The 13770-nt window shown below is 37.5% G+C and overlaps 1 protein-coding gene across 5 annotated transcripts in view; it reads right to left on the reverse strand.

The window, feature by feature from the left end:
• The window catches only part of SLC39A12 (solute carrier family 39 member 12), a 71636-nt gene that overhangs the window by 22188 nt on the left and 35678 nt on the right, over positions 1-13770 (reverse strand). For 4 of the 5 annotated variants that reach the window (XM_027776236.1, XM_027776234.1, XM_027776235.1 and 1 more), the window contains 4 exons: positions 12899-13009; positions 8346-8412; positions 3708-3866; positions 1747-1934 (listed from right to left, as the gene is read on the reverse strand). In XM_027776236.1, coding sequence (XP_027632037.1) covers positions 1747-1934; positions 3708-3866; positions 8346-8412; positions 12899-13009 — 525 coding nt within the window. The remainder of the gene's footprint in view (positions 1-1746; positions 1935-3707; positions 3867-8345; positions 8413-12898; positions 13010-13770) is intronic. The other variant, XM_006159737.1, reaches the window with a different exon arrangement.

Here is a 13770-nt window from a genome sequence, read left to right on the forward strand (position 1 = left end):
CTGAAGCTTTTCAAAAAAGCTTCACTTTTAGCTTTATTAGCAAACTTAGGAGATTTTTCTGGTGGCACAACAGGAACACAATGCTCTGTGAGGCTCGCCCATATGGGAAGGTTCCAGGGTAGTGTCTGGAGACCTCCCTAAACACACTGAGCATGTGCATTCCTGTGATCCAGGGCTGGCTGAAGCTGGGTTAGATCACTAAGTGAAAGTAGGGGGGGTGAGGGAGTATCTGTCTCTCTTGTCTCTGTCTCTTACTCAAGGGGAAAAACAAATACTTTTAAAAATTAGGAAACGTTCTAAGCATCACAAAAAATATATAAGGCATTTATAAACATGGCGATATACTTGGCTTTTACTTCTTGCTTGAATCTCATTAGAATGAAGAAAAACAGGTATGCTTTCTGGCTTAGTTGTTAAGGCAGTTGGATCCCATGTGGCCAACCGTGTGATTCAAATCCTGACCCTGTAGCTTGACAAACATGCTGGGTGCATGTCGTGCATGCATGTCCAAAACGGAGGAGAAATAATTGCGGTATGACCATGCCCTATAAGGTGCTTTCTCTTCTTTCTTTTGTCTGTCTCTCTCATGAGCATATGTGAACTCTAGCAAAAAAAAAAAAAAAAGAAAAGAAAAGAAAAAAGAAAGAAAGAACTCTAACAGGAAGAAAAAAAAAACAACAAAAAACTCAGAAGCACTAATGCTGGATTATCTTGGATTCTCTGAATTCTCAAATGGTTGAAAGTCTCCTTATTGAAATCTACTGAAGGATCACCCTAGTAATTTGGTTGGATAAATACAGGTTCCAGCCTTCCATATTATTTTCCTTATGAGGTATTTCTTTTTACTTACCTCCAAGTCAGTTAATGGATTATGTTGTATCACTAGTAATCCCAACAAATCTATTATAGTCAAGATGGTTTATTTACTTTATCTCCTCAAGTAACAAGTAATAACATATTTTAATCCCATTCTCTTGTTAATAAATTTATTTTTTTATTTGCTTTATCCCAATCCATGAGAAGGAATAAAACCACCATGCCTTTCACCTTAAAACATCTAAGGTGTAAACAAATCCAATAAAAGGTGACCATTAAAAGATTGTATTATCTTGTAAGAAGCAAAGAAACATGAAATTTTCTTGGTTTGATTCCTTAAGCTTATAGAAAACAAAAAGTGATGACTGAATTATCACTATGTCAACAAGGACCTCTTCAGGAAACATACACTGCGATATTAGACATCTAATACTAAAAGAATCTTTTCTTATTTCACCAACACAATAATCCTTTGGCAATTAATATTTAAATATGAAATCACTATTTTTAAAAATACGGTTGATAAGTCAAACAGCTATTTAATCCAATGACACATCTGTTTTTGCTTTTTGTGTATGTATAAATAAAATAACTGGCTATTGAACAGAAATTTTCATGCTTTAGCTGAAAATAAAGGTATCCTATATAGATGGAAAGCCAGAAAATAAGCTGATGATCCCTTTTTTTACAATTATAAAGTTTTCGTTCTCTCTTCTTAAATCCACTCAAAGAATGTCAATGTTTTCCACATACAAATTATGTTTCTTCTGCCTGCAACTTACCTTCTTAGATTACACAGAAAATGCCCTTGGCCACTCGTGTTATTATCTATATTCTTCTTATATCCAATTTGTCCTTTCATTTCATTATTTTTTCTCTGTTCTATTTTTTGTGTTTAGAAGGACAAAACAGAAAAGCCACGGAGCTTACCATTTCCACCAAGGATAAATATAAGAACATGCCAGCTGTAACTGTTAAGATCCAGTCTTGAACGCATGGGTCAGCTGACACAGAGAGGCCAACGTACAGTCCTATGAAGGCAGTGAGAGCACTTATAAAATTCATCAGAATGGCAGTCTTAACAGACAGTCCAGAGCTTAAGAGCACAGCAAAGTCTCCTGAAGTTTAAGGGAAAAAGAAAATACCATGATCATTTAGCCGATGATGCCTTTGATAAAGTAATGTGCTATTAAGCTACTTCGGATTTCAGCAACTGGAACAAATTTTATAAGAAAAGTTGGATGATCAGTTAATAACATGCTTTCCTATTTTTCTCTAGGATTCATAGCCCAACTTGTTCTACTTTTGGGAACTGGATTTCAAGAGTTCTATTCCTTTCACTGCTCCTCATGATGGCACATTCTGAAAGTCTATGAGGCATTCTTTAGTTCCTGATAGCCTGTGACATTTTCAACTGAAGTAAATGCAAAACTAAAGTTACTCACTGTTCCAGGGTTTCTAAATCTTTTCTCCTGGAAAGGTGCCAGGTGAAATCATGACATTATATGGGCTTTTATTATTTACTTAACGAGGAGCTACTGTGAGGAATGAGAAAACTACTCAGTAAGAGCTTTTTAAAATCAGTGCAAAAGTTACGAACACAGATTTTTTCTTTTACAAAATGTTTTACTAAACATTTTTAGTTTTACTGTCTTGACAATGGTGGGCAAATAACCTCTCTTTTCCATACATTTTCTCCAAAGGAATAATTCATATTGGATTGTTGGAAAAGTCATGATGCATTTTCGCATAGAAAAACAGAAAAATACATCATTACTTTTCAGGCAACTCAATAGTAAATCTGAGATCCTCTATTTCTTAGATGCAGGAATTGAGAAGAGATCGGAATTCATTAAAGAGACTGCCTTGGAACTCAGTTTCTAGTTCCTCTGCATAACTGGGTCCTATGAACAAATCTAGGAGGACCTTTGTTGGCCTGGGATCTGGGGTTGGGGATCAGGTGTCACATGTCTATTAAAAGACCTAACCCAAGACCCTAGGGTATGGCTCCCAGACCAGTCACATTTTAATGTGTGTAGAAAGGTCTTTGGATAAAGAGTTCCAAAATGGGTCACTAATGAGTCAGTGGCAGCACTTTGGACAATGGACACTGAACACAAATGTCCAAGAAAAGCCAAAAGTGAAGCAGAAGTGACTGCTAAGAGCCCTCTCCTTAGAGGGCTTGAACATGTATGTGTTTGAATTCCTGCTTCTATTAGGTTGTCGGGAAAGTCATGATGTATTTTCCTATGTTTTTCTATGCAAAAATGCATCATGACTTTCTTGACAACCCAGTATTTCTGGGGCTGCCTGAGAAATATCTGTTCTATCCCATCTTGGTTTCTGGGAGGCAAGATTTAAATTCCGGGTTTTTAAGATTATCCAGAAGAGTCTTATGTGTATCTGCTACCACATGCTTGTCATTTCAATTTTATGCTTGACTTTAAATATTTTGTACAAATCAAGTTGATTAAACCATGGTTTGGTTTTAATTTGAATGTTATTTTATCTTTCTGGCCCATTTGCTGACATAATGGGTAAAGTCCTCTTCTTAATATCTTTCCCCACATTTAATATGTAGATTTCAAAGTCTATGCAAAGTTCTTTAAACTGAGATTTCTCTGAATGATTCTCTTCCACCTAGAAGTCTCCAGGATTCAAAATGAGTCATTTCTAGCCCTGAAAAAGATCATAAAGTAGTCTAATTAAATTTTATCCCAAGGTACAGGAAAAAATTTTTTAGCTCTTTTCCTCTCACAGTTTAAATAAATTATAAGTGGAAAGCATTTATTTTTCAATCATAGGTTATAAAAGGAATTCTAGTAGACCCAAGCTAGAAATATGCTGTGGCTTTCTCAACAAGCAGGACAGTGACTCTAGGTCAGACTTACCCATTTCATGTGGAATTTCATGACACAAAATAGCGATTGTGGTGGTCACTCCCGACTCAGATGAAGAGGAGAAGGCAGCTCCTATCACTAGGCCATCTGCAAAATTATGCAGGCTGTCCCCAACCAGTATCATTATTGCTAATAAGCTAACAGCTTTGCCTAAAGAACCAAATGAAAATGTGAGAAGCATTCACAGTGTGCCACACATCTCATGGAATTCTCTAATGTGACCAACTTTTCTGTCACCCTTGACATTTTCATATTTCATCAAATTACATAGCTCCACTTTGTTTCAACTTTCAAAGTAAGCCAGTATGATAACAACATGCTTGAATGTATGGTCACTATTTTTCTGACTGAGCTGACTAATTATAAGTTATTGCTGGCATCTGCTATGTTGAGTTCCTTGTCCAACCATAGCTAAAGAAGAAAATAAAAACAGTAGTATATCTTCTCAAAGTTTCCACCTTTTAAAATGCATTTTGAGATAATTTAAGAACCTTGTAGTAGACAAAATATTTATGTCTCCCCTAAGATTCATGCTAAAATCTATTACCCTAATGTGACAGTATTAAGAGGTAGGACCTTTCGGAGGTGACGAAGTCATGTGGCCTGAACCTTCATTAAGGGATTAGTACCCTTATAAAATGGTCCCCAGAGAACTCTGTTGTCCTATTTGCCAAGTGAAGATACAGTGAGATGGTGTCATCGATGAACCAGCAAGTGGGCCCTTATGAAGTACCTTGATCTTGGACTTCTAAACTCCAGAACTTTGAGAAAGAAATTCCTATAGTTTATAAGTTACCAATGGACTAAGACAAATCTCCTTGTGGAATGTCATTAAAATGGAATCTGTTTTCTAAAACCATTCCTTTGAGTCCAATTATACCTGTGTCAATCTACTGCAAATTACTTTTTGCAACTGTGTGATCATTATGTTTCCCTGTCTGACTGCTGTCATGACCCTCCCAAAATGACTCTTTTACTCCCTAGCTGTGACTACAACAGACACACTACCAACTCTTCTGACCCCAAACTTAGATTTGGAATAAGTACTCCAAGTTCTTATCTTTCTGTAAAGTAACTTTTAGTACTAAAAGTTAGATATTGGACAGAATAAAGAGAAGCTTCTGTTTTCATGTGATTCTATTATATTCACTGGCAATTTAAGGTACTTACTACAGAATTACCTATTTTCCCTTTACTCATGTACCTGGCAGTCATATTGGATTCCATATTTCTGCACTATTGGAGACTTGCCATGCTAAAACATGAGCTGGAAGAGCATCATTTAGCTCTTTGGTTATTTAAATCAGACTGTGGATAGGATTTTTGCATCCTGTCTTTTGAAACATAAGTTGAGTCGTACCAAGGAGGTAATATGAAACAAGTAATCAAATATTTGGAGCTAATTCAGTATGTTTCTGGCAAAAGAGCAGTTGAGTAATCTAATTCGGATTTGTCCATTATTCATTCTGTATGCCAAGCTTAATGTCTGAAATAGGAAGATAGGAGGCCTACAAAATATTTGAACAGTATCATCATTACTCCTTGATCTAGTATTTGCTCCTGTTCCTAATTAGACCTGACATTTCTTTCTTTCCTCTTTCTTTTTTCCAAAAACAAAACAAAACAAAATGGTCTATTATAGACCTAATATGTGCCAGGCATTCTAAGATTATCCTTGGAATTGAAAATGTAGAAGGATAAATATTACTAACAATCATCTGAAAGAAGAATTGGACAGAATATGTAATTGTATATATATTGAATCAAAGAAATAAATGACATGAGTTAATATATCTAAAACAGAATAGTAGTAGTTATAATAGTTTATTCTTCTTATTAATTTTTTAAAGATTTTTTTTAAATTTAACTTTATTTATTTTTTAAATCTGACCAGAGATGAACAGAGAGAGAGAGAGGTAAAGTGAGAAATCAAGCTGCCAGGTTCAGGACTTGAACCACAAGCCATGTGGGAGTCCAGTGCTCCCATCCACCATGCCTACTGCCTGCCCTTCTTATTAGTATTTATATTCCCTACTTCCCTTAGTCCTTCCTATCTCCTTTCTTCCTTCCTTCTTTCAAGGTACTCTTGACAGGGTCTAGTCATACACAGTCTTCTCTCAATGAATGCAAACATTTCTAGAAAGAATAAAAAAATGAGAGGTCAGGTGGCAGCATTGTCTATGACCCAGGTTAGCTATATGTGGGGTTGGATTCTGGCATAAAGACCATGTTGAGTTCCTGTCTGTCTCTCTTTACCCGTCTTTCATGGAAGAAATAAACTTACCAAAAAAGAATGTAAGAACACACAGATGCATGCATGAATAAGTACAAAGAAACTATTGATGCATTAGCATTTCTTCGATTTCCTAGTGCTGGAACTAACAAGCTATATCATCCTGGGCAGTGACCTACCCTCTCTAAATATTTCTTCATTTTTATAATTGAGATAGCATTTACCCTTACACTTCATTAGTAGGGAAATTGAATGAGAAAATGTGTCTCAAATGTTTAACACTGTGCCTGGCATATAAGAATCGCTCAGCACATTTACTGTAGGATAACAAAATTATCATGGTAGACTAGGAATGGTTAACTGAGATTGCTTAACATTAAAACACTCACAACTTTCTGTCACAGAACAGAAATATAAATAAGGGAAATAGGATTAAGTAGCAGTCAATGGAAACCAAAACAGAAAAAAATGAAAACAAATTTTTTAAAAAGCAAGGAACTTGAAGGGGGTTATTCAGAAATAGAAGCTAAAGGGAATATAATTCCTGTTCAAAATTAGTTTATTAAACTCAGAAACAGGTTGGGACCAGCAGATGGCATAAAGGCTACATTGCTAGACCCCCATTTTAGTCAACCACAGTTCAAGTCCTGGACCTGGTAGCTTAAACTCAAACCAGGAGCCTGTGCGTGCATACCCAAAATCCTGAGAGGAGAATGGAGGAGAAGGGATTGTGACATGGCCATCCCCTGGGCGGGGGGCGGGGGTTGATTTCTCGCTTTCTGTCTCTCTGTCTGTCTTTCTGGTGCACGCATGCGCCCTATAGCAAAAGCTGACTGAAAATTAAATGAATAAAGAAGCTGTAAAATAAGATGCAAAGGACGAGATATCACTGATTTGAACTCTACTATCTCATAATGATAAGATATTTGAATACATTTAAATAGACTGTGATAGACAATTAAAAAAAAGGAAGTCTCCACACCTCATAGTGAAGTAGAAGTCCAGATCATCATGGAAGCTTGATTAGAAAGAAGCCATAATGGCCCAATTGTTAAGCAACACTGTATGATACTGGGGCCACATGGGAGTCCCAGGTCCAGATCCTAGGTTGACCTGAACATGTCATGCACACCTGTGATCCTGGCTGGCTGGAAGACTAATGAGAAGACTGAGTATGACTAGACCCTGTCAAGGGTACCAGGAAGGAAGGAAGGAAGGAAGGAAAGAAGGAAGGAAGGAAGGAGATAAGGAAGGAAGTAGGGAAAGACAGAAGCGGGGAAAAGGAAAGAAATAATGCAAAAAGGAAGAAAGAAAATTAATAAATTTAAAATAAAAAGATCCATAATAATCATATATACATATTGGGACCAGTAGATGATATAGTGGTTAAAGTGCTGGACTCCCATATGGCTGACCACAGTTCGAATCCTGGACCAGTTGGCTTGAAATTCATGCTGGGTAAATCTGCACATGTTCCCAAAATCCCAAAAAGAGAATGGAAGAGAAAGTATTGCTGCATGGCCATCCCTCCCCCAGCGGGGTTGACTTTTCACTTTCTCTATGTCTCCAGAGAGTACAGGTACCCTATAGCAAAAATCTCCCTAAAAATAAAAATCATACATATATATTTACACTAATTGAAGTTTAAATTATCAAATATTTAAAATTTATCAATTTTATGTAGTAGACCACGGTTCGAGTCCCGGACCCGGTGGCTTAAAACACGCCAGGCACGTGTGCGTGCATGCCCAAGATCCCAAGAGGAGAATGGAGGAGAAGGGATTGCAGCATGGCCATCCCTCCTGGAGGGTGATTTCTCGCTTTCTATCTCTCTATCTATCTCTGTCTGGCAAGCGTATAAGCCCTATGGCAAAAACCTCTCAAAAAAAATTGATCAATTTTAAATAATTGGGTAAAAATTTATTCAAGAAAAATGGATATGAACATTCAGTATGTTTGAGAGATGAATCAAAATGGATCGTTATTAAAACTTTTATTACAAAGTTTTGTGGGGTTTTTTGCTTTTGTTTTTGTTTTTAGAGATTTTTCTATAGGGCTCATAGGCTCACCAGAGAGACAGAAAGTGAGAAATCACCCCCCAGGGGGGATGGTCATGCCACAATCCCTTCTCCTCCATTTTTCTCTCAGGATCTTAGGCATGCATGCATGCTCAGCCAGTATGAGCTTTAAGCTGCCAGGTCTGGGACTCGAACCTCAGTCAACTACATGGGAGTCCAGCAACAACCACTATGCCATCTGCTGGTCCCACAAAGATGTTTTTATAATGAAATACATACCCAATATGAAATCTATATGGTTTTGACATATTTATTTTAAAACATACATACGCTTTCTCTATGGCATTTTCTACATTTAAAGTTTTAATTGATACTCACATTTTCTTTTGGAGACTATGGTACTGTCTATAGGAATTTCAGTTGCCTGTGAATCTTCTGGGCCTTTCTATTTAAAATTAAAAAAAAAATTGATGAAAGATAAGTAATAGTAAACATTTGAGTGAAAAAAGAAACATCTGAAGGTTATGCTGATTTTTAAAAGATATTTTAATCCTCTGCATGCATATTAGAACTTCTGAGTTTCATAGGCGTTTTGTAATGTAACTTTCTGAGCATGGTTTTTGCACTCTCTACATTTACATGCAAATAGCACTCTTCTTTAGATCAGAATTTTCCATAGAGAGTTAGAGGCTACTGAGATAGTCCATAATTCAGACTCTTGAAATTATGTCTCTCTTGATGATAATGTGTATTGTAATATCTTGGACTGGACTAATACCCAGTGTATTCAGGTTGGGAAAATGCATTTTGTATGCTGTAAAGATGTACAGTGGTTGAATGCAAAGAAAAATAAATATAAGAAAATAAAAAGAAACAAGAAAACTTTAAAAATTCCCAAGTGAATGAAGGAGAAGGGATTGCAGTGTTTCAATCCCTGGGAGGTATTTCCTAGCTTTCTCTATCTAGGGAGAAGGTGTTTCGTTCTTTCTCTGTCTCTCTACATGGAGCACACATACCCTATAATATTTTTTTTAATTCTTTAAGTTCTATAAGGTGTTTCCTTCTCTTTCTGTCTCTCTTCACAAAGCACACACACCCTATAGTAAATCTTAAAAAAAATCATATAAGCTTTTATGAAACTCAAAGTTTGTAGCAAAAACAAAATTATTATTGATCTAATTTGGCCCTTCTATACAATGGATTATGGATCTAGAATTCATTTTTTTCCAGAGGTCATGTGCACTCATAGAGATAGAGCCAAAGCAAGAAAGCAGCGGCCCCTCCCCCCATGGTAAGTGATCACACCAGAATCCCTTCTTCTCCGTCTCTCCTGCTTTTCAGGATTTTGGGCATGCACACACAGAAACTCAGCATGTTTTTCAAGCTATGAGGTCTAGGATTTGGACGGCATGGTTGGCCATATAAGATTCAACCACATTAACCACCACCACTGACCAGCCTTAAAATTCATCTTTTGAATTTGCAAGCAAATAGTTTATTCTGAATAGAAAAGAAACCTCTGTATGCAACCCCAATACCTCTTTAATTCAATGTACCATAACTTTCTGTTTTCATTGCTTTTCCAGTCAATAAAATAATATTACCAATTAAGAGAGTAGCTCAACAGACTTATAAAAGACAATTGTAATATATGTAACATTTTTTATCCTTTTATATGACAGAAAAGTAAAAATTTGAAATTGGCTTCTAAATTATGAGTTAAGATTGCATGATTTTATTTCAGAGACTGACTCATAGTTCAATTTCTGCAAGATGGTTCCTTTCTCTATGCCTCAGATTCTTATTCTATGAAAAGAGTTCTCTCCACCTGCCTATTAAACATGTCCTTTTAAAAGCACATTTATATAATTTCATCATCCAAAGTTGTGGAAACTTTACACAAATTCAACGTGAGACATAATCATCTTTCTTTTTATATAAAAGAGAGAAGGTAAACTTCAGGTTTACTTACATATTAGGATAAGAGCTGTTTCAAAGATGGAATGACAGGTTATTTTTAGAGAACAATGACAAGCAAGTGAAAGAGAACAGTCACCAGAGGAAGTAGCCTGTTGCCTAGGTGGATCTAGAATCCAAAAACTATGTGATCCCTTTGCAGTATATTCAAAACCTAATTTCAATCAAAATGCTCCATAGTTCCATTAAAAGATAGGACTTTACAACCTTTAGTCAATCAGTTTCAGTCATAGAGTGCAGATACTCAGTATACATTAAGTGGGGACATAAGACTAAAGGTTGTACAAACACAAGAGATGGGTATGAATGCCAGATGACGCGTATGTGGAGGAGTGGGGCCTAAGGAAGGACATTTGGAGAAGGGATACGGAGGTAGAGCATTGATGGGATGGGGAGGTGTGGTGTTATTGGTTGAAGATATTTTGATCAACAGGACTGGGGAGAAATATTCACATATTGCAATGCTCACATTGTAAGCTAAACAATGTGATTGAATGTATATTTAAAAATAAAAAAAAAAAACAAGATAGGACTTTAGATATTTATTGTAGGGTTTCCCTGACTTCCAGAAAAAAAAATATTTTTTTACACTATACAAAGGAATTTAGAGGCAAACATCCAAGATTCCTTGTTGGTTGAAAAGATTGTGAACTCTCTTCCTTCAGCTTATACTTTTCTGGGGGGGGGGGGAAATCAGGAAATTAAACCCATAAACCATTCTATCAGTTTCTATGATTTCTATTCCAGTTTAGGTTGATCTCTCAGCTTAATTAATAAAAGACATGCTGAATACATTTCTGAGCCAGAGTGGACAAATAGTTTAAAACTCACTGAGTTAGTTAGCTTCTGATTTGGTTACGTGCCTTGGGGTTCTGAACACTTCATTCAGACAGAAGGACTAAAGCCAGCATTAAAGGGATTTTAAAACCAATTTCAGCCTGAAGTTACCTTCTTCTGAATCACATTTAAAATAAGCAATAGGGCCATGTCTTTGGCACACTGATAATACAGTGCTCAAGAGAAGCTGGATTTCACATGGTGGTTGGAATTCAGAGTCCAGTCAGCCTGAAACATGCTAGGCACCTGTACAAGTGCCCAGGATCGGAAGGGCTGGAGGACTGGAGAAAGGGGTTTATGATGTGACCAGACCCTGTGGGGAGTGCTCTTCTCTGTCTCTCATGTGCATGTACATGCTCTATCATTAAAAAAAAAAAAAAAGAAAAGAAAAGAAAAGAAAAAAATCACAAAAAAGTTAAATACAATGTAGCTTTTACAATCTTTTTTTTTTTTTTTTTAATTAGTAGAGGGTGTGTACCCTTGCCAGAGAGGGGAAGAGGGGCAGAGAGGGAAGGAGGGAAAGAAAGCACCCCCAATGAAGCATGGTCATGCTGCAATTTCCTCTTCATTTCTCCATTCTGTCAGGATTTGGGGCCCATGTGTATATGTGCTTAGTATGTTTTTTTCAGCTGCCAGGGCCAGGATATGAACGTCACAGTTAGCCATGTGGGATCTGTCTCCCTTATCCAGCAGTCATAGGGCTGGCCTTACAATCATTTTAGAAAGGAAACATTTCTGTTCATGTCTCTGAGTTAACACTGGGTCTGCAATACTGCCAGACTTCCATGTTGCCGTTACTACCTCAGGAGTAGCTTACTTATGTGTATTCAATTAAGAATCTGTCCTTGAACTATGACTCCATACCCCAAACTCATGGCTATAGGAAGCTTTCTAACTATTATGTATACCTTTTAAGTTCTGTCCTACTTTTTGTCCTAAAGTAACAAGCCTCTACAATTGTTACTTTAAGAATTATAATGGGGCCAGCAGATGGCATAGCGGTTACATCACTGGACTCACAGATGACTGACCACGGTTTGAGTCCCGGATCCACTGACTTAAAAATCATACCGGGTGCATGTATGTGTCTCTGCCTGAGATCCTGGGAAGAGAATGGACAGAAGGGATTGTGGCATGGCCATCCCCTCTAGGGAAAGTGATTTCTCACTTTCTTTCTCACTGTCTCTGTTTCTCTCTCTCTCTCTCCCCCAATGAGCACACTACCCTTAGCAAAAACCTCTAAAAACACACACAAACAAACTGAAACAAATTAGAATGAAGATATTGTTTTGAACCTAACTGGAAGTTGTGTTTTGAGAATTTATTTAGAAGAGTTTGTGAAAATTTAGTATAATCTACAGCGCTTACTATGAAACAACTCATCGGACAGAATCAATTCTCTCCTACATTTATGAAATGAAAACCTCAGTTAGAGATGCGCTAACTAATCCTTGCTCACCATCTATTTGCATCCGCCTTGGCATGGCTAACAGTCACTCCGAATAAAAGACCTAAAGGTCAAATCGCTTATTAAAGTTGTAAATAAAATGATGAATGACAGGTATAAAAGTATATTACGTCAATCTGACCCACACATGATTCAAAGTGGTGCAGATGGCAATGATCTGAGTCTGAGGCAAGAGCTTTTTGCTCTTCCAAACGGCTTTCAGGTGCTTGGCAAAATTTTCCCAAGATATTTATCATAGTCAAGAATAGACAACTCAGGGACCAGCAGTTAGCGTAATGGCTATGTTGCTGGACTCCCAAGTACTCGACCACGGTTCGTGTCCTGGACCCGGTGACTTAAAGCTCACGCCGGGCGCTTGTGCATGCGTGCCCAAGATCCTGAGAGGAGAATGGAGGAGAAGGGATTGCAGCGTGGCCATCCCCACTGGGGGGTGATTTCTCTCTTTCTGTCTCTCTGTCTCTCTCTGTCTGTCTGGCAAGTGCACACGCCCTATAGCAAAAACTTCTCCAAAAAATAAAAATAAAAAAACAGAATAGGCGACTCAGGAATGGGCTCTTATTTCTCTACCCTACTGATTTGCATCTGTTCATTGGGGAATGAAAGAAAAAAGATCATCAAATCAGTAGAATGCTTCAGATCAGTAACCTACCAACTGAATGGTTGAAGCAGATTTGCCTCTGTCTACCTGGTCACTTAATTCAGAGTCGAGTGCAAGGTGGTGGGAATGTCCCATGTGCCCATTAACCAGTGACAGGCCCTGCTGGATGAGGATGGTTTAAAATTAGTTCTGAAGTCAGAAGAACACAGGTGCAGATTTTGTCAATTCCATGGTTCTTTTGGGTTGTCAGAAAAGTCATGCTGCATTTTGCATAAAACAGAAAAAAACACATCATGACTTTTCAACCACCCAATGGTTAACATTTGGCTTACTGGCCCAAGGGTGAATGAGCAGCACAAAAAGAATACCAGGAAAATTTCATTGAGATAAATATTTGCTAAAATCACTCATTTTGGAGAAGCACAGACCTACTTTGAAACATCATGCATATTCAGAAAGCTTTAAAAATGCAACTTTGAAAACAGCTAGTTAAGATTAGAAAGAGGTTTGGGACCAGCAGTTAGCGTAATGGCTATGTCACTGGACTCCCACGTAGTCGACCACGGTTCGAGTCCCGGACCTGGTGGCTTAAACTCACACCGGGCGTGTGTGTGTGTGCGCGTGCCCAAGATCCCGAGAGAAGAATGGAGGAGAAGGGATTGGGGTGTGTCCATCCCCCCGGGGGGTGATTTTTCGCTTTCTATCTCTCTGTCTTTCTGGTGAGCACATGTGCCCTATAGCAAAAACCTCTCCAAAAAAAGAAAAAAAAAAAAAAGATTAGAAAGAGGTTCGAACAGTGGTAGCTTTCATATTATCGTTTTTATCTACTAAATATTATATTTATACAAAATTAAACTTCTAATTCTTTGTGGTGGAGATACCAAACTCATGCTCATTGAAATTGTATTGTACCCTGTATCCCC

The sequence above is a fragment of the Tupaia chinensis genome, unplaced genomic scaffold (genome assembly GCF_000334495.1).
Source record: "Tupaia chinensis unplaced genomic scaffold, TupChi_1.0 Scaffold000647_1, whole genome shotgun sequence".
NCBI lineage: Eukaryota > Metazoa > Chordata > Mammalia > Scandentia > Tupaiidae > Tupaia > Tupaia belangeri.